At 33.6% G+C, this 19,243-nt stretch overlaps 2 protein-coding genes and 2 pseudogenes across 2 annotated transcripts in view; 1 reads left to right on the top strand and 3 right to left on the bottom strand.

Annotated features, from left to right (window-relative positions):
* The window catches only part of EFCAB13 (EF-hand calcium binding domain 13), a 331,371-nt gene that overhangs the window by 9,534 nt on the left and 302,594 nt on the right, over positions 1-19,243 (bottom strand). Inside the window, 7 exon segments of the mRNA XM_058561286.1 lie at positions 111-215; positions 2,304-2,357; positions 4,327-4,431; positions 5,121-5,174; positions 16,781-16,885; positions 17,265-17,318; positions 18,584-18,688. Of these exon segments, the coding sequence (XP_058417269.1) occupies positions 111-215; positions 2,304-2,357; positions 4,327-4,431; positions 5,121-5,174; positions 16,781-16,885; positions 17,265-17,318; positions 18,584-18,688 (582 nt within the window).
* The window catches only part of EFCAB3 (EF-hand calcium binding domain 3), a 227,205-nt gene that overhangs the window by 168,602 nt on the left and 39,360 nt on the right, over positions 1-19,243 (bottom strand). The gene's annotated exons all lie outside the window — the stretch shown is intronic.
* LOC131416769 (NEDD4 family-interacting protein 1-like) lies at positions 2,962-4,105 on the bottom strand (annotated as a pseudogene).
* Positions 11,093-11,470, top strand: LOC131417626 (iron-sulfur cluster assembly 1 homolog, mitochondrial-like; annotated as a pseudogene).

Here is a 19,243-nt window from a genome sequence, read left to right as displayed (position 1 = left end):
TAAAAATGTCTTAAACTACTCAAATCAATCTAGTTTTAGAAATTCTTATACATGATCCCAAGATTCTAAGCTCTCCCCTAAAAGGCAAAATTGTTATTTACAATGCTTACCATCAATAGGCTGATTTTGTACCATACTTTTAAATTCCTTATTTTTGAGCTTGATCCCCATGTTCCCCAGAACTGTGTTCAGGTTATTGACATCAACCTTGCCTCCTTATGAAAAAGAGAGAAATGGGAGAAAAACCCAATAAAGACAATATGAAAAATATTTCTTGTGCTGATGAATTAAACCAACTCTCAATAGGCCTGGCTGCTGGTGAGAGTGTTAACTGGAACTACCTTATTGGAAAGTGGTTTGGCAATACCCATCATAATCTTTTAAAATGTTCATAACTCTTACCCCACTAATTCCACCTTTGGGAATACAAAAAAAAGCTTATGCCAAAGGGGAGAGGGAAGTGTTCACTACAGTCTTACTTATAATAAGTATAAAAAAGAAAAAAATACCCAGAATTAAAATATCTAATGATGGTATTGTTAAGTAAACCAATGCATTTTCATTCCATGGAAAATTACACAGCCATACACAGCCTCTATGGAAAACAGTATGGAGATTCCTCAAAAAATTAAAAATAGAAATACCTTATGATCCAACTATCCCACTACTGGGTATCTACCCAACGAACCTGAAATCAACAATCCAGAGAGGCTTATGCACCGCTATGTTCATCGCAGCATTATTCACTATAGCCAAGACATGGAAGCAACTCAAGTGTCCCTTGACTGATGATTGGATAAAGATGATGTGGCATATATATACCATGGAATACTACTCAGCCATAAAAAGAAGACAAGGGGCCAGCCCCGTGGCCTAGCGGTTAAGTGCATGTGCTCCGCTGCTGGCCGCCCGGGTTCGGATCCTGGGCGCGCACCGACGCACCGCTTCTCCGGCCATGCTGAGGCTGCATCCCACGTACAGCAACTAGAAGGATGTGCAGCTATGACATACAACTATCTACTGGGGCTTTGGGGGAAAAAAATAAATAAATAAAATTAAAAAAAAAAAAAAAGAAGACAAAATCGTCCCATTTGCAACAACATGGATGGACCTAGAGGGTATTATGTTAAGCGAAATAAGCCAGAAAGAGAAAGACAAATACTGCATCATTTCACACATATGTGGAAGATAAACCAACACACAGACAGATAGAACTGTTTGGTGGTTACTAGGGGCAAGGGGGGTGGGGGTGGGCACAAGGGGTGGAGGGATGCATTTCTATGGTGACTGACAAACAATAATGTACAACAAAAATTTCACACACACACAAAAAGTGTGTGTGTGACCTAAAAAAAGACCTAAAAAAAAATGGAAAAAAAAATTACATAGCCATAGCTGTTACAAAAGATGGCTACCACAGGAAAAAATGCTTTTTTATAGGGTGGAGTTATATCATTTAACTTATATGAATTAATATCATATACCCAGTAAAAAGAGACATAAAATGAACAATGTAAATAATGCATGTGATTCTCCCTGACATTCCACAGGCAGCAAGCACATAAGTAGAGTGAACCTCAGATGGATAACATCAATTGATTATTTTATCAGATGGACTCATTTCCCCTATGCCTATCATATTGTGAGCATCTTAACTCAATGTAATTCTAGTACTAGATATATTTTGTATATGGGCTCTTAGGCAAGCCAACTACTGCACTTCATTGCTTAACTATAGGAATAACAATCTATTTCATCATTGGAAGAAAAAGTGACTATGTTGGACTTATCATGACTAGTATGTTGGTGTCTTTTATGGAGTCTTCCAATGGGATTTCAGAGCAATTTTGACTATACGAGATTTTTGTTATTTTAACTATATAGGGATTCAAAATATTAAGAGTGGTAATGATTGGATAGTAGGATTATGAGGGATTTTTTTCTTTAATTTAGATATTTAATTTAATTGGCATGTGACACTTTTCATATTGAAAAAAATAAAAGAAAGTAACAATTCACAGCTGAGCATTATGATGGTTATTTTCAGCACTGTGAAGACTAAAACTCTAATTAGACCTATTCAAGAGTACACAGAAAGACAATTGTGGAGATATTTAGGACTGGTCCCTTTGAATCTGACACTGGTATCAAGCCTACATAGCACCAAAAAAAAAAAAAAAAAAAGACTATAAGATCAATATATAGAAGAGGTAGCAGAGGAATCATGATTTAATAACTAGAAAAGAAATACAAAGATTGAGAATCTAAATCTTATATACTTTCTTGTTACATTTATTACCCACCTTTGAAAGACTTCAAAGCTGTTATCAATCTATTCTGAAAAACTTTCTTATCACCTGTAAGAAAAGGCACAATTCAGGACAGAGAATGACTCGCAAACAGAATATAAGGACTTTCCTCTGTGTGACTGACTTTAGAAATCTATCCACTTTCAACTTCAAATCATGATGAAATTAAGCAGTGAAAAAAGTTCTCATTATGGTCTAGAATGGTAGTCTGGTGGAGAAGGTTAAGTGGGTTAAAATTCTTGCTCTGCTACTGATTAGCTTTGTGGCCTTAGGCAAATTTTTTACCCTTTCTGTGCCTCAGTTTCTTCCACTGTAAAATGGGGATAAAGTGTCATCATTCTGTATGGTAAGGACAAAATTTGGCACATCTTGAGGGCTCAATAAATGCTAGCTGTTATTATTAATAGATCTACTTACTCTTTCACACCCAAGGCAACTGTTGGTTTGTATGCTACAGAGCTGAAACTCACATACCCATCTTTTCCTGTTCTATTTTTAACTCCTCATTCCTTATTTCTATCACATTTCCATTCTGTTTCCTTTACTTCTTACTCCTAATTTGACATGTCAGTGGCCTAATGAGTAACAGTAGGAATTTTCTTAGTCCTTATTTTTTTTTCTTTTTCAATGGCACTTTATTTTTCAAAAACAGGTGACTATTCCTCTGTGTTCTGCATCTTGATTCACTTCCTTCAGGTATTCTCTTGTTTCTTGAGAGAAAATTCATAAACACGAGAAGGCCTTTGCCAGAAAACATCTTTAATAAATAAAGAGAACTCTGGTCCTGCAGAGATTTGAGAAAGTTTCTGGCATCTTCCAAACTTTTGCAAAATTGACAAATTCTCTGAGAAACAGGAGAAAGCCTAAAACCAGGAACACCCACCAGAGCCAGTACTGACCATCAAAATATCCAGGGAAATAGGTGGAAACCTGACAATCAGGATCCACTTAATTAGAGAGAGATCAAATTCTGAAATGGTTCCATACCTTCCTGCAGTTGAGGTGGTCAGGCAAAAACCCAATCCAGTTAAAGAGGAATGCCATGAAAAAAGTTAACATGAAAATCCCATCGTTTCCTATCTTCAGTTGGTAGGCATCATCAAAATCATCCCGACCCACAAAATCTGCATCTCTTCCAGGAACCAAAGGGATAGCAGCTTCAGCCTTGGTTCTCTCGACTTCATCAAAACTGGGCAGTGTTGTAGCCACATTATAAGACAGAGGGTTTGGAAACCCAGACTTATCTTTGCAGTCAAAATATTCGGTACTCTCTGCAGAGATGCTGCTGTAAGGTGGAGGAGCATCATCTGCAGCCTGTTCAGGCTCCCTGGGCTCCTCCTCATTACGCAACTGCTGGTACCAGCTGCTGCAAAGCTAATGCTTGAAGCCTGACTTCCAAACTGGTATAATAATATGAAAAATTTTAATTTCTCAGGAGTTGGTATAAGAATTACTTATATAGATAGATAGGCCTTTGCTAAGACAATGCTTTTTTAAAGTCACTTTGGGAAGATGTTGAGCCTTTGTGATTAAAGGAAGAAAGAAACAACATTCATAATAGACAGAGGAGAGAAATTTGGCATCCTTCCAGAAATTGAGAAGAACAGAGGGAAGAGTTTTCAGGGTTTAACTCTGCAAAGGACAAGCGTAAGGAAAAGGGAATCCCCAGCGGCAATATATGGAAAAGTGACTGGGAGAGAACAGGAATTTCTTATGAGGACTTTTGCAATGTTTACTGAAAAAGGCAGGATGTAAATCTCTCTCTTTCTTCTCCCTTTCAAAATCATCAGTAACATCTTGCCTCCTCAACAGTGATTCTGTGGAAGACAATTCTTTTGGTAGTTGAATTCTGCACTTGAGTTGGCACAGAGTAATAGAGAGACTGTTCATATCAGAGCAAGAGCTGGAGGATGGGTGCAGGAACACCTGAATGTGTGTTTCTTTAAAACATAAAAATCATAAGTAGAACCATAAGACTCAACTCTCCAGAGGTGACAGTAACACAAATGCAACTCACCATCAATTGGTAGTAATTTCAGCAGTTCCCCACATTCCTTATCATTGACTTCTATCCCCATGTCTCCAAGAACATTTTTTAGATCCCTGGCATCAATCTTTTCTCCTTTGAAAAGACAGAGTGTTTGTAGGTAAAAATTTTAGAAATTAATAACTCAATATTTTTAAAAGGTTCATAAGAACATGTTATTAGCTATATGATACGTATTTTTTAAAAATATACTTATAATAGCTTATATGCCATCATTCTCAATTTGGGGTTAAAGAGCAAAGACAAAATGGGATGTGGAAATACAGTGTGTCAATTGAAGCCAAAGCAAAATTGTTTTTATAATACTGATATAATGAAGGCTCTCTTAATGTTGGGGATAACGTGCAGAATGAAATCTAGTTACCAAATTGGATAATGAGTTGCCAAAAGAAATAATTATGGCTGGAGATATTATACTGACTTGGTAAATGACTGTTCACAAAAAGCACATTATCTTGAGCTTTCCAAAACTTTACCTTATTTATTAACATGCTTACCTAAAATTTAGCTATTGACATGTAGGCAAAGACATATATATATACATATATGAAAAAAGTCTCTACATTACATAAGACTTGCTATCAAAACAAGTCCTGTGGTTTATTTTTAAAACAGATAATCCAAGATCAAATGGATTTTATCAGGCAGAGATATTTTATAACTGAGGAAAATGGCAAAATTAATATGAATAGACTACTAGGACAATAGCATCTAAAATATAATTTATTATGGAGCATTTGGGTTTCAGTGTTATAGAAACTCACCTGTAAAATCTTTCATTCTCAGTGTCACATTTTTCAGATCAATCTTCCCATCAGCTGTAAGACACAGAGCAGTCACAGACCAACAATAAGACTATTCTGTTTTCTCCACCTATGACACTTGCCCCCAACTAGAATGTTGATATCATCTTGAATTTTAGTTCTAGACTATTATATTCCATTTTTGTATAATACATACTTACTTAGATACATGAATAAATTCGTTAAGTTCTTTCTTCCACTTTGTTTCATGCATCCTACTATTTCCTCCTCTATTCAGACTCTTTTATTCTTTTGTGTGTAGTCTGTTTTCTCTCCCGTTAACTGTTTATAAAATTCTCTTTGTTTCTGATGTTATGAAATTTTACAAGAATGTTTAGGTACAGGTTGAAAAAATTTTTTATCCTGCTTAGCATTCAGTGGCCCTTTTCAATCTAGGGCTGCAGGAAAGGATAAGAAGAAATTAAATGATAAAATAGAGTAGTTCTAGAGGAACCTATTACATAAAACAAAAACAATAAGTTGGGAAGGGGATAAATGAAATTAAAATAGTCTAAGAAGCTTGCACTGTCTTAAATGAAGATAAAAATCCAATATAAAATTGGATTACAATAAATTAAGGATGCATATTGTAATTTCTAGGGTAATCTTTAAAACTTCCAAACTAACAATAAAAATAATAATAAAAAAAATCAATCCAAAAAGAAGGCAAGAGTGGAAGGAAAGAGAATATTGAACAGGTGGTACAAATACAGGCATTGAGTAAATGTAGATTTAAACATAAATATGTCAGTAATTTCATAATTACTACTAATAATGCACAAATGTAAGTGATAGATTCAGATTGCTAATATTTTGTTTAGGATTTTTGCATATTTGTTTATGACAGAGATTAGCCTATGATCTTCTTTTTTTGTGTTGTCTTCATCAAGTTTTGGTATCAAGATTACGATAGTTTCATAAATCAAACTGGGAAGTGTTTTTTGTATTTATGTTCTTTGAACAGTTGGGGGCATTATTTCTTATTCAAAAGTTAGGTAAAATTTACCAAGGAAGTGATCTAAGCCTCTAAAACTTAAGAATTTAAAATATCTGAAACATAAGGATTCAGAGACGTTGAAAGTAAAAGGGTAGATAGATATAGACCATACAAATACTAAGCAAAAGTAAATAGTGTAGTTATATTAATATCAAACAAAATCGGCTTTAAGAAAAAAAAATTTCTAAAGATAATGAAAAGAAGTTTAATTCACCATGAAGAGGTCACAATTCTAAACTTGTATGTACTTAATAACATGGCCTCAAAATACATAAAGAAAATTACAAAATTACAATGAGAAAGAGAAAAATTCAAAATTGTAGTGGGAGATTTTAATACATCTTTGTCAGTAGTTAATAGAATAAGCAGAGAAAAATCATTAAGACTATGGGAAATTTGAACAACAAATTTAACAAACTTGATTTAACGGACATATAAGCAACACCATACCCAATAATTTCAGAATGCATATTTCTTCACAAAGGGAATATTTACAAAAAATGACTATATATTGGGTTATAAAGCCAAATGTCAATAAATTTAAAAGTAATGGCAATAAGCCATCCAAAAATAATATTAAGAAAACAATTCTACTTACAATAGCATCAAAAAGAATAAATCACCTAGCAATAAATTTAACAAAAGAAGTATAAAACTCATAACTCAAACAGTACAAAACATTGCTGAAAGAAATCGAATAAGACCTAAATAAATAGAAAGACATCCCATGATCATGGATCAGAATACTTAATATTGTTAAGATGTTAATACTCTCCCCTACCACCCTCAACTGCCCCCACCCAACCCCCCACCAGGAACTGATCTGGAAATTCAAGACAACTCCTATCATGTGAAGAAAAAGGAACTCTCATACACTGCTGGTGGGAGTGCAAACTGGTGCAGCCACTGTGTAAAACAGTATGGAGATTCCTCCCAAAATTAAGAATAGAACTACCATATAATCCAGCTATTCCACCGCTGGGTTTTTATCCAAAGAACATGAAAACACGAATATGTAAAGACACGTGTACCTTTATGTTCATTGCAGCATTATTCACAACAGCCAAGGCTTGGAAGTAACCTAGGTGCCCATCAAGGGACGAATGGCTAAAGATGTGGTATATATATACAATGGAATACTACTCAGCCATAAAAAAGGATGAAATCTGGCCATTTGTGACAACATGGATGAACCTTGAGGGTATTATGGTAAGTGAGATAAGTCAGAGAGAGAAAGTCCAATACCGTATGACCTCACTCATAAATAGAAGATAAAAACAACAACAATTACACAGAGACAGAGATTGGATTGGTGGTTACCCTAGGGAAGCAGGGAGGGAGGAGGGCGAAAAGGATGATTAGGCACACGTGTGTGGTTATTTATTGTAATTAGTCTTTGGGTGGTGGACATCATGTAATCTACACAGAAACTGAAATATAATGATGTACACCTGAAATTTATATAATATTACAAACCAATGGTACTGCAATTAAAAAAAATCAATCCAGTAAATGTCTTTTTGTTGAATAAATTTATCACAAAATAGATGAAAAGAATGTGCCTGCTTTCAACAAACTCTATTAAAAATGTTTTACATAAAAGAAAAAAAAAGACAACTCCTATCAAAATCCCTGCTGGCATTTTTGCCAACTTTGAAGAGCTGATCCTAAAATTCATATGGAAATGTAAGATATCCTAAATAGCCAAAACAATCTTGGAAAAGAACAAAATTGGAGGACTTAACACTTCCCAATTTCAAAACTTATTACAAAGCTACAATAATCAACACAGTGGGGTACCAGCATAAGGCTAGACATATAGATCAATGGAAAGGAACTGAGAGTCCAGAAATAAATCCTTACATTTACTGTCAATTGATTTTTGACAAGGGTATCATGACAATTCAATGGAGAAGAAGAGTCTTTTCAACAAATGGATTCCTTCCTCATACTATATACAGAAATTAATTCAAAATGTATCATAGACCTAAAATTAAAAGCTAAAACTATAAAAACCTTAGAATAAAATATAAGAATAAATCATTTTGACCTTGGGTTAGGCAAAGCATTCTTAGATATGACACCAAAAACACAGGTGACAAAAGAAAAAAAGGATAAATCGGATTTCATAAAAATTAAAAACGTTTGTGCTTCAAAGGACATCATCAAAAAAGTGAGAAAAACCACAGAATGGGAGAAAATATTTGAAAGTCACACATCTGATAAGGGACTTGTACCTAGAATATAAAGAACTCTCACAACTCAATAATGAAAAGACAACCTAATTGAAAAATGGGCAAAGAATCTGAATAGACATTTCTTTAAAAAATATATACATCTGGTCAATAAGCACATGAAAAGATGTGCAACATCATTAGCCATTAGGGAAATGCAAATTAAAACTACAATGAGATACCTCTTCACATCTCTAGGATGGCTATAAGAAAAAAAAAGATAATAACAACTACTGGCAAAAACGTGGAGAAAATGAAACCCTCATATGTTGCTGATGGGAATGTAAAATGCTTCAGCTGCTTTGTAAAACAGTGTCAGTTTCTCAAAATGGTAAATATAGTTACCATATGACCCACCAATTCCACTCACAGGGACATACCCAAGAGCAATGAAAATATGCATCCACACAAAAACTTGCACATGACTATTCATAGCAGCATAGCCACAATGTGGAAACAACTCAGATGTCCATCGACTGATGAATGGAGAAACAAAATTAGGTGTATTCATACAATGGAAGATTGCTCGGCAATAAAAATGAATTAAAGTACTGATATATGATATGATGTGAATGAGCCTTGAAATACTACGCTAAGTGAAAGAAACCAGTCACTAAGAAGCATATATTATATGATTCCATTTATAAGAAATCTCCAGAACAGGCAAATCTATAGAGATGGAAAGTAGATTAATGGTTGCCAAGGGCTGAGGGGGAGAGGAAGATAGAGAGTGACCGTTAATGGGAGGGGGTTTCTTTTTGGGGTGATGATAAAATTCTAAAACTGATTATGTTGATGGTTGCATAAATCTGTGAATATACTAAAAATCATTGAATTGCATACTTTAGATGGATGAATTGTATGGTATGTGAATTACATGTCAATAAAACTGCTGAAGAATATAATAAAATAAAATCTAAAAAATATAATAAAATAAAATTTAAAAGACACTTTAAATAGGATTTAAAAATCCTATTTTAAAGGATTTAAAAATAAATCCTTTAAATTAAAAGGATTTAAAAATAAATCCTTTAAATTAAAAGGATTTAAATTAAATCCTTAATTTAAAAGGATTAAGATCATAGGGTAGTTCTTCAAATACAATGCAATTAAGCTAGAAATAAAGTATATAGGAGTACCTCCATATGTTTTTAGAAGAAAAAAAAACTTATCTATATAATCCAAGAGTTGAGAATAAATCACAATAGAATTAGAAAATCTTTTAAACTGAATGACTAAAAATATACCATGTATCAAAATTCATGGGATAAAGCTAAAGCACCACTTATAATGTATTGACACAAAAAATATACTAGAAAAGAATAAAAAGAAAATTAATAAGTGAAGCATGCACCTTAAATTAGAAAAAGAAGAGCAGAATAAACTCAAAGAAAATTATAAAGATAGGAGCAGAAATTAATGAAATAGAAAATAAATGTAAAATGCAGATGTTCAACAAAGGAAAAAGTTGGTTGTTTGGAATGACTATTAAAAATTGTTAGGCCCTTGTCAAGACTTACTAAGAAAAAAGAGGAAAGGCATAAATAATCAATATTAGAAATGAAAAAGGTATTCCATACAAATCTTGCAAGCACTAAAAAAACAATAAATATGTTAAAAATAATTTTGTTTAAATAAACTTGAAAATTCATATAAAACTGACAAATTCCTAGAAAAACACAGCTTACTAAACTGACATAAGAAGAAACAGACTCATAATTCTTAAGTTAAAAAAATTCCAAGAACACAAACAACAACAAAATAATAAGGCCCCGATGTCTTCATTGGTTAATTCTACCAAACATTTGATTATACAAACTCTTCCAGATAATTGATACAGGAATTACTCTTCAACTTATATTATGATGTTATCCTAATCTTATTAGCAAAACCTGATGAAGACAGCACAAAAAAGGAGAATCACAGGCCAATCTCTTACAAAGGTGGATGCAAAAATCCTCCACAAAATATTAGAAATCTGAATCCAACAATATATAAAAGTGATAATACATCATGATCAATATATTCCAGTAATGCAAAGTTGTTTTAATATGTGAAAATCAATCAATGTAGTAACCTAGATTATTAGATTAAAGGAGAAAAATTATACACAGTGATCAGGTGCAGAAAAAGAACTGGATAAATATCAACATCCACAACAAAAACTCTTAGCAAAATAGGAATAGAAGGGAATTCCTTTAATCTGATAAAGATTACACACACAAAAAAATTCAGCGAAGTAATATTTAATGGTGAAATATGGAAATATTTCCCTTTGAGATTAGAAACAAGGATGCCCACTATCATTACATTTATACAATATTATACCGGAAATCTTAACTGGTGCAGTAAGGCAAGACAAAGAAATAAAAGTTATAATTATTGAAAAGAAAGAAACAAAACTGTCATTATTTGGAGATATGATTATTTGTAAATGTAGAAGATCCATGAGAATATTCAGAGAAGTCATTATAATTTATTAAAGAGTATAGAAAGGTTGCTGGGTACAAGTTCACTACATAAAAATCAATAATATGTTTTATGTATCGGCAACAAACAGAAAAAAAGAAATTTTAAAAAGACACCATTTACAATAGCATAAAAAAACACCTAGGAATAAATCCATTGAAGTAAGTGCAACACTTTACATAGAAAATTATAAAATAGCTGGCCTGAGGCACTGGGGCTCCAGGAAGGCAAAGATGTTGGTTTTGTTAATCCCGGCCACCGTCCAGGCTGTGAGCAAGAGGAAGCTGCAAGCCCACCTGGGCTGCCCTCACTCTGGCACTTGCAGTGGTAAACAACTTCTTAAAGATAAGCTTGAACAAGTAGGTGTGAAAGTTTGTGCCCAAACCAGGGGTTGTCTTGGCCTTTCTTATATTCTAGAAAATGCGAAGACAAAAAGAGATTCTGATGAAGTTGTTCAAGATGGAGTCAGAGTGTTCATCAAAAAGACAGCATAGCTAATACTTTTAGGAACAGAAATGGACTATGTTGCAGACAAATTATCCTCGAAGTTTGTGTTCAATAACCCAAACATGAAAGGAACTTATGGCTGTGGAGAAAGCTTTAATATTTGAAACCTGAGGACTAGTCTGGCTGTAGCTCCAGGAGGCTTGCGGAAGATTTCAGGCTTACTGAAAAAATCACGTGACTGTTATGTGCTTAAGGTTATAATGTATGGCTGCCTTACGAGGAAAATAAAGTGATGCATTTTGAAAATGAAGCCAGTATGTTATTTTACAAAAGTGACTTTGTATTCTTTTTAGGGGACAGAAAATAAGAAGCCATTGCTCTCTTTGGGTCATTTTTCTGTTCTGTAAAGAAAAAAATCCTATACTGCACTTAATTCTCTTGCATCCTTTTTGTTAGAACTAATTTCACTAAATTTCCCTTTCTGCAGGGATTTCAGGAAATGTATTCTTAATAGGTGTGCAATAATTAGATTAGATTTCTGTTGAATGGCTTAAAAGTGCATCTCCTTCAGCATTTTTCTGACCAGATTGATGACTTTTAAAATTCAGAGGCAGGAAGTCCTGACTGCTGGTTGTGTACTGTTTTTTGTTTTTGTTTTTTTTAGTCTAAACTTGGTCTGATCTTTTTACAGTTTTATAAAATTATTCATTGTCTGATGCCTCATTTGCTTACCCTTTAACAGTACCAGCCATTATATGAAAGTATCAGGCAAAGATTTCCTTGAACTGTAGTGCAGAATAGTTCTGAGTGGTGGTATCAAAAGGTAAGAAATACTTCACTCACCTGTTTTTTAATCCATTTCTTTTGCCACCCTAAATGTCTACTCAAAGATGGGATCTCAAGTTGACTTAGATTCTTTTAGTTGACAGGTCACTTAAAAACCATCTTGCCCACCCTGCTCAATTCTATACCTGAGGAAGAAAAACCCCAGGGAAGCTGAAGGTCTTTTGTCCATCCTCACACTATAAGCTAGGTAGGGCCAGAGCAGAGACTCTACCCCACACACCCACCTTGTTGTAGGTGATATGTATGCTCTGTGCTCTGAGATCTATGCTACTTGACTGTAGAGAGTTGGCACTATAGAAGAGTGGGGAAAGGACAGTTTTAATGGTGTTTTCAAAAATGGTGCGGGGAAAATTAGATATCCATATGGGAAAAAAAAGAAACTTGACTCCTACATCATCCTATACACAAAAATCATTTCCAAGTGGATTATAAACTAAATTTGAGAGGGAAAACAAGCAAACTTTTAGAAAGTAATATTGGAGAATACTTTAGTGACCTCGGATAGGGAAAGATTTCTTTAAGAGTACAAAAGACACTAACCATAAAGGAAAAGATTGATATATTTGACTACATTAAAATTAAGAACTTCTGTTCACTAGAAGACATCATTAAAAGAACAAAAAGGCAAGCCAAAGAGAGAAGATATTGGCAATACAAATAATCTTCAGAGGGCTTATATCAAGAATATGTAAAGAACTTCCACAGATCAATAAGAAAAAGACAACATAGTAGAAAGACAGGCAAAATAGTTGAAAAGGCAGTGTGCAAAAGAGGCTATCCAAATAACTAATAAATATATGAAAAGGTCTAAACTTCATTAGTAACCACAATAAGTTACTCCTATACCCATTATAAAGAAGCCAGTCACAAAAAGTTGTGTGCTGTGTGATTCCACTCATATAAAGTTAAAAAAATGGGCAAACTATAAAATTTGAGATGCACATTTATGTGGTAAAGTATGAAGAAAATCAAGGGAGTGACTATCATAAGGAACATCGTGGTGATTAAATTTAGTGGGCAGTGCCGGGAAAAATAACGCACAGAGGCGTCTGGCATGCTGGTGGTGGGTATGCAGTTGTTTGCTTTATAATAATTAGTTACGCTGTAAATTTATGTTTTATACACTTTTCTCTATGTATTGTGTATTTTTCTACGTATTAAGAAAAGGAAAAACATTACTCCAAATCCTATCTCCCACAGAAACAATCACCAGTCATTCCACAGACACTCATCTATGAAGCTGCACAGATAAGATGGGCAGATACAGAGAATTATTTTTTTTAAAACATTATACATATATGGTTTTTAAAATAAAAATCTTGAATTCAATAAATATACTTCACTACAAGAGATATTTCTGAAGAGATCCTTTTAATTTTAAGAGAATATGAAAAACATTAAGAGGTGAAGCCGTATTTTTTAACTTTATCTTTTTATTTTAAAAACTATCAACTGATTCCCTGCCATGAAAAGTATTTTCACACTTCCTTTCATTCCTTTTCCTTCGCTTTCATATTTTTATTATTTATGTTATCATAGTTATACTAACACATACAAACATATTATTTTATATCCATAATCTCCACAACTGTCTAGTACTTGTTCTACACTTAAATAGATTAACAGCACAGGTCACCACCAGCCTTTTTACATTGTTTCTTTTTGCTCAATTTTCAGTCATCTCTTAATTAACTGTATTTCATCATAGTTTTTTTCTTCAAGAGGTGCTGAATTCATTTAGTTTTTCCATGTTTATGAAAGCCTGAATTTTTCCTTTATATTTGAATGACATCTTAGCTATATATAACGTTCTTTGTCACACTTTCTTTTTCAACTTTGCAGACATTCCTCCACTCTTTTTTTTTGCTGTGGAAGATTCACCCTGAGCTAACATCTGTTGCCAGTCTCCCCCTATTTTGTATGTGGGCCGCCGCCACAGCACGGCCACTGACTAGCGGTGTAGGTCTGTGCCCGGGGAACTGAACCTGGGCTGCCAAAGCAGAGAGCGCTGAACTTAGCCACTAGGCCACCAGGGCTGGCCCTCCTCCACTCTTTTCTGGAGTTGAATGTTGCTTTGGAAACCTATTATTTCCCCTTCCCATCCATTATGTGCTTTCTATCATCTGTATGTCTGAAGAATTCTTATTTTTTCCTTGAAGTTCAATAAGTAAACTAGGAAACATTTCACTATAGAGCACTCTGGATCAACATTTTCTGGAACCTGGTGTGGAGTTTTTGATCTGCATTCATTCCTTCATTTTAGAGAAATTTTCTTTTTGTCCTTAAACTATAATTGATTTAACATTTTTTACTTGCTATATTCTCTTCTCTAAAGATATTTTATAGTCTCACATTGAATCACTTTGTGAATCATTCATATCTACTAGATTTTTGATAGCTTTAATCTTTTTCCTCTTCATTTACTGTGATTAAGTTCTCTCACTCTGTCAGTAATATGATTTTCACCTATCTGTATTTTTTACTTTGATGTTTATAATTTGTTTAATAATTCTATAATGATTTTTGGTACTCCTTTTGTTTAATTATGCAGTTTCTCTTTTAATATTATCATGTTATATTACCATCTCATTTTTGAGCTCTAGTTATATTGAATCCATTAAACTTGTTCTGTAAAATGAATTGTCAAGAACTTCTTTTTGGTTGTTCCTTAGGTTATATTTTCTACTAGATGGATTATTTGTCTTTTGCGTGCTATCTTCTTTTCATTCTATCTTTCCTTCCCTTTTTCCTTTTTCTATTTTTCTTCGCTGTGTTAATGATAGAATTATTGCCATGTCCTTTCTTTTCATCTTACATATGCTTCAGCAGCTCTGTCCAGATATTCACTTTGTTCTCAGAATTTAATGTAACTTTTAATTGCCTTTCCTATAGCATCTGGGACTAGTTTGCTTTCTTTAGTGAGATGCAATTGAGAAAATTGTTCTATCCACTTTTATTGTAATCTAAGAGTGTGGTGAGGTATTATGTAGTTTTTGTTACACTTGAGCCCTGCTCTCATATCTGAGGTTTGGTTAAATGTCCCAACAGGGTTCATTGCTCTTACACTTCTAATTAAGTGGAATGAATCCTAGTTAAGACATTTAACCAAATCCCAGATCTGTCCATGGGATGGTATTCTTGGGCTTCACATCAAACTTCCAAATCAGCCTATAGCTCTGAAGCTTTTACTTCCATTAATGAGTGATTCCTATCGTTCATTTCCCCTGTTTTATCAATTTCTCCCCAGTCGTTGTTTCTACTCCTTCCTAGTAAATGAAGAGAGAGAAAAAATGTTATTTATTCAATTTACTTCATCCCAGATCTGGGCATTTTAGTGAGAAATCTCTGGATTTCACCAGTTTAGTTTCTGAGGAAGCAGAAAGGCTAAGAGGAGCCTAGCTCTGCTGTACTACTGTTTCTACTCTAGAATCGTTTATTTCTTTAGTTGTCCCCTTTAAACATTTATGTCTTTAGGTTGGTCTCCTTTTATTATTTGATTGGTGTTAAATTTCCTTTGCTGATTTTTTACTTTGTTTTTGTTGTTCAGTTTGTTAGGTATTAGAGGGAAAAAAACTAGACAGATTTTGTTTTTTTCATCATCTTAAACTGGAGTCCTCTGGACCAGTTTAGATAGTTTTAATTAACCGTTTCTTGAAGATTTGAAAGAACTTACTCTTAAAACTCTCTGGGCCTGTCACCTTTTGTTGGAGTGATGGGTGGTGGTGGAGAGTTGCTAGCTATAATCATTTGATAGTTTTTTTCAACTATCGTTACTGGTCTATCTATATTTTTCACTTCTTCTTTGATCAATATTGGTAATTTATTTTTTTACCCTGGAAAAATGTTCATTTTATTAATATATTTAACATCTTAATCTCATGTCATATAGAATATCTTATTATAATAGTATTACTATGCTCACTATTCAGAGTTATATCTCTTTTAAAATTCTTAATGTGTTTCTCTCTATCCCCTTTTAATCTTTCTGTCTATATCAGAACAGCTGAGGCATACATGCTAGAAATAACCATTAATCAATTTTAATCATTCTTCATCATAGGCTGTTTTCCTTTTCTATCACTTACAGTTTAATGTTTCTTTTAAATCTTTCTTATTCTATTTTCCTTCTCTTCTTCATTTTTTGACCTAAGAATGGTCTGTTAGTACTCTCACTAATTTTTATTATTCATAGTGGAAGACATTTGCTGGTCTTGGATTAATAAAGGGACAGGATGTGCTTTCATTTGAGACCTACATGCTTTTAAAAATGCCCTGTTGATACCAAATAAACACTATCATTGGTCTATGGATGCTCTCAAACCCAAGTTATCCTAAAGGGAATATATTTTGTGTGTGTGCGTGAGAGGAAGACTGGCTCTAAGCTAACATCCACTGCCAGTCCTCCTCTTTTTGCTGAGGAAGATTAGCTCTGAGCTAACATCTGTGTCCATCTTCCTCTATTTTTTTTGTATATGGGATGCCACCACAGCATGGCTTGATGTGTGGTGCATTGGTCCATGCCTGGGATCTGAACCTGTGAACCCTGCACCGCTGGAGCAGAGTGCGTGAACTTAACCACTACGCCACCGGCCAGCCCCCGGGAACACATTTTTATTTACAATGCTTACCATCAACTGGTAGGTTTTGTGAAAAACCTTCAAGTTCTTTATGTGAGAGCTCAATTCCCATATTTCCCAGAAATGTGTCCAGGTTATTCATATCAATCTTTCCTCCTTAGGAGAGCAAAGTATCATAAAAAGACATCAAGATGTGAGAAAAATCCTTATTAATTCATGTATATTATGGTTATCACTTTAATCATGAAGACATTAAGGTCCAGTAAGACCTAGTCAAGGGTACAAGAAGGGTCAACATTAAAACTAGATGTAGAATCTCATCCTCTGACTATACCTTTTGTTCATATCAACATGGTGCAAGTTCTAAAACGGCTGGGTAATTTTCCAGGGATTTATGGCATAACATATCTAACATATCCATAAATATTGGGAAAATACACATGAGATTTTCAATGTAATAAAAATAAGTTAGTATATATGAAAAATAAGAGAATATCTCAGATGTATCTACTTTTTCATCACACTTTTCACTCACTTTTAAGAGTCTTCACACCATCCAGCAAACTTTTTTGAAACACTTTTCCTTCAGCTGTAAGAGAAAAGGATAATTCAGGGCAGAGAAAAATAATAAGGGACATTTACCTAAACAATACAAATTCTACAACTCTTCCCATAATCCCATAAAAAAGAAAGATAGACTTTTAAATGATTTTTTTCTGGGGCTGGCGTGGTGGCGCAGCAGTTAAGTGTGTGCGCTCCGCTTTGGAGTACCAGGGTTTGGCAGGTTCAGATCCCGGGCATGCACCGATGCACCGCTTGTCAAGATTTACTAAAATAAAGATGTCAATTATTCTAAATATATATATAATAAATATATAATATAAGGTAAATATATATATATAATTTAGTATAAATTTTTCAGAATTCCAATGGAGTTTTACTATAACAACTTATAAAATGATTTTAAAGAACAAATGGAAGAATAAATGCCCAACTGTAACCAAGAAAATTATGAAAAAGAAAATTAGAATGGAGATTTGCGTTACTGGATATTAACACTTACTATAAAACTACTATAATCAAAACAAAATTTCATTGACAAGTAATAGATAAATAAGAAGGCTAAACAAAATAGAGCTAAAAAATAGATTCCAATATAATGGATAACTTGATATATATTAAAGAATAATTTAGGGCCGGCCCGGTGGCATAGCAGTTAAGTTTGTGTGCTCTGCTTTGGCGGCCTGGGATTTGCAGGTTCAGATCCTGGGCGTGGACCTACACACCACTTATCAAGCCCTGCTATGGCAGCATCCCATACAAAGTAGAGGAAGATGGGCATGGATGTTAGCCCAGGGCCAATCTTCCTCACCAAAAAAAAAAAAAAGGATTTTTTTTTTCTGAGATTTACCTAATTTGCTTTCAAATAGTAACAAGGTTTTTTTGGAGAAAGACTTTAATGAGGCAAATCTGTTCATTCTTGCATAAAAGGCAATGATTATTGGCTTAAAAACTTATGAGACATATACCCCATTTGATTTACTTGTATCTCTGATTTCTTTCCTTCCACCTTTTACTCTTCCATTTTCACATCCCTTCCACTTACTCTCAGGCATATTAATGGAATCAAGGACAACAACATACATATCTTATTTGCAGGAATGAGTGAAATAGCTATTGCCTACCATAATAAAAATTAAATGACCCAGATTTTCTTTGGCAAAAATTGAGTAATTCTAAAAGTTTTCAAAAACTATTTAAAAAATAAACCAACCTGGTAACAATTTGGCATCATTTTAGAAGAAAATCTCATAGACTAGCACTCTAAAGCACATATATGTTTTAAATCCTTACCATCAACTGGTAGATTTTTTACTAAATTCAAATATTCCTCATCTGTGACCTCTACTTTCAAGTCTTTCAGAGCATTGTCTAGGTCACTGACATCTACCTGCTCTCCTAGAAAAGACAGAAATGGTGACAAAAAAGAATTTGAGAACACAAAATTGGTGAGTTATTACAATCAAATGCTGCTAACTAGTAATATTTTCACTTATGCACCATTAAGATAATTTCATGGGTACTTAAAAATCATGTATTTTACAACAAAAACATTAAAATTTATAATCACCTTGATCGATTATGTAAACAAGTAAAAATTAAAACAAACAATAATTTGGTTCCTTGCTTCATAAAGTAGAAATTTAAGTATTTCTCCTGATAGTTTTGAAATTATATTTCAAATAATGTTAGGAGCACTACGATGTTATGCACATAAATTTCATCTAGAAAGGTACATAGATTATATGCCTTATATGAATTAATTAATTATTAGTTAATACAATGTTACATAAAAATACACAGGGTTGATGCTTGTTAGAAAGTATGTTTAAAAAATGGGGGCTCAGGCTTCCATAATAATTTTTGTTTTCTACTATTTTTATGGTAAATAATCTTTTGATTATTACAAATACTTTTATACTTTGCAACCTTAGAAAGGGAAAACAATTTTAG

Source organism: Diceros bicornis, chromosome 18 (assembly GCF_020826845.1).
Source record: "Diceros bicornis minor isolate mBicDic1 chromosome 18, mDicBic1.mat.cur, whole genome shotgun sequence".
NCBI classification, from domain to species: Eukaryota; Metazoa; Chordata; class Mammalia; order Perissodactyla; family Rhinocerotidae; genus Diceros; species Diceros bicornis.
Note: the sequence above shows the minus strand (reverse complement) of the source record. Positions and strands in the feature narration are given on the sequence as shown.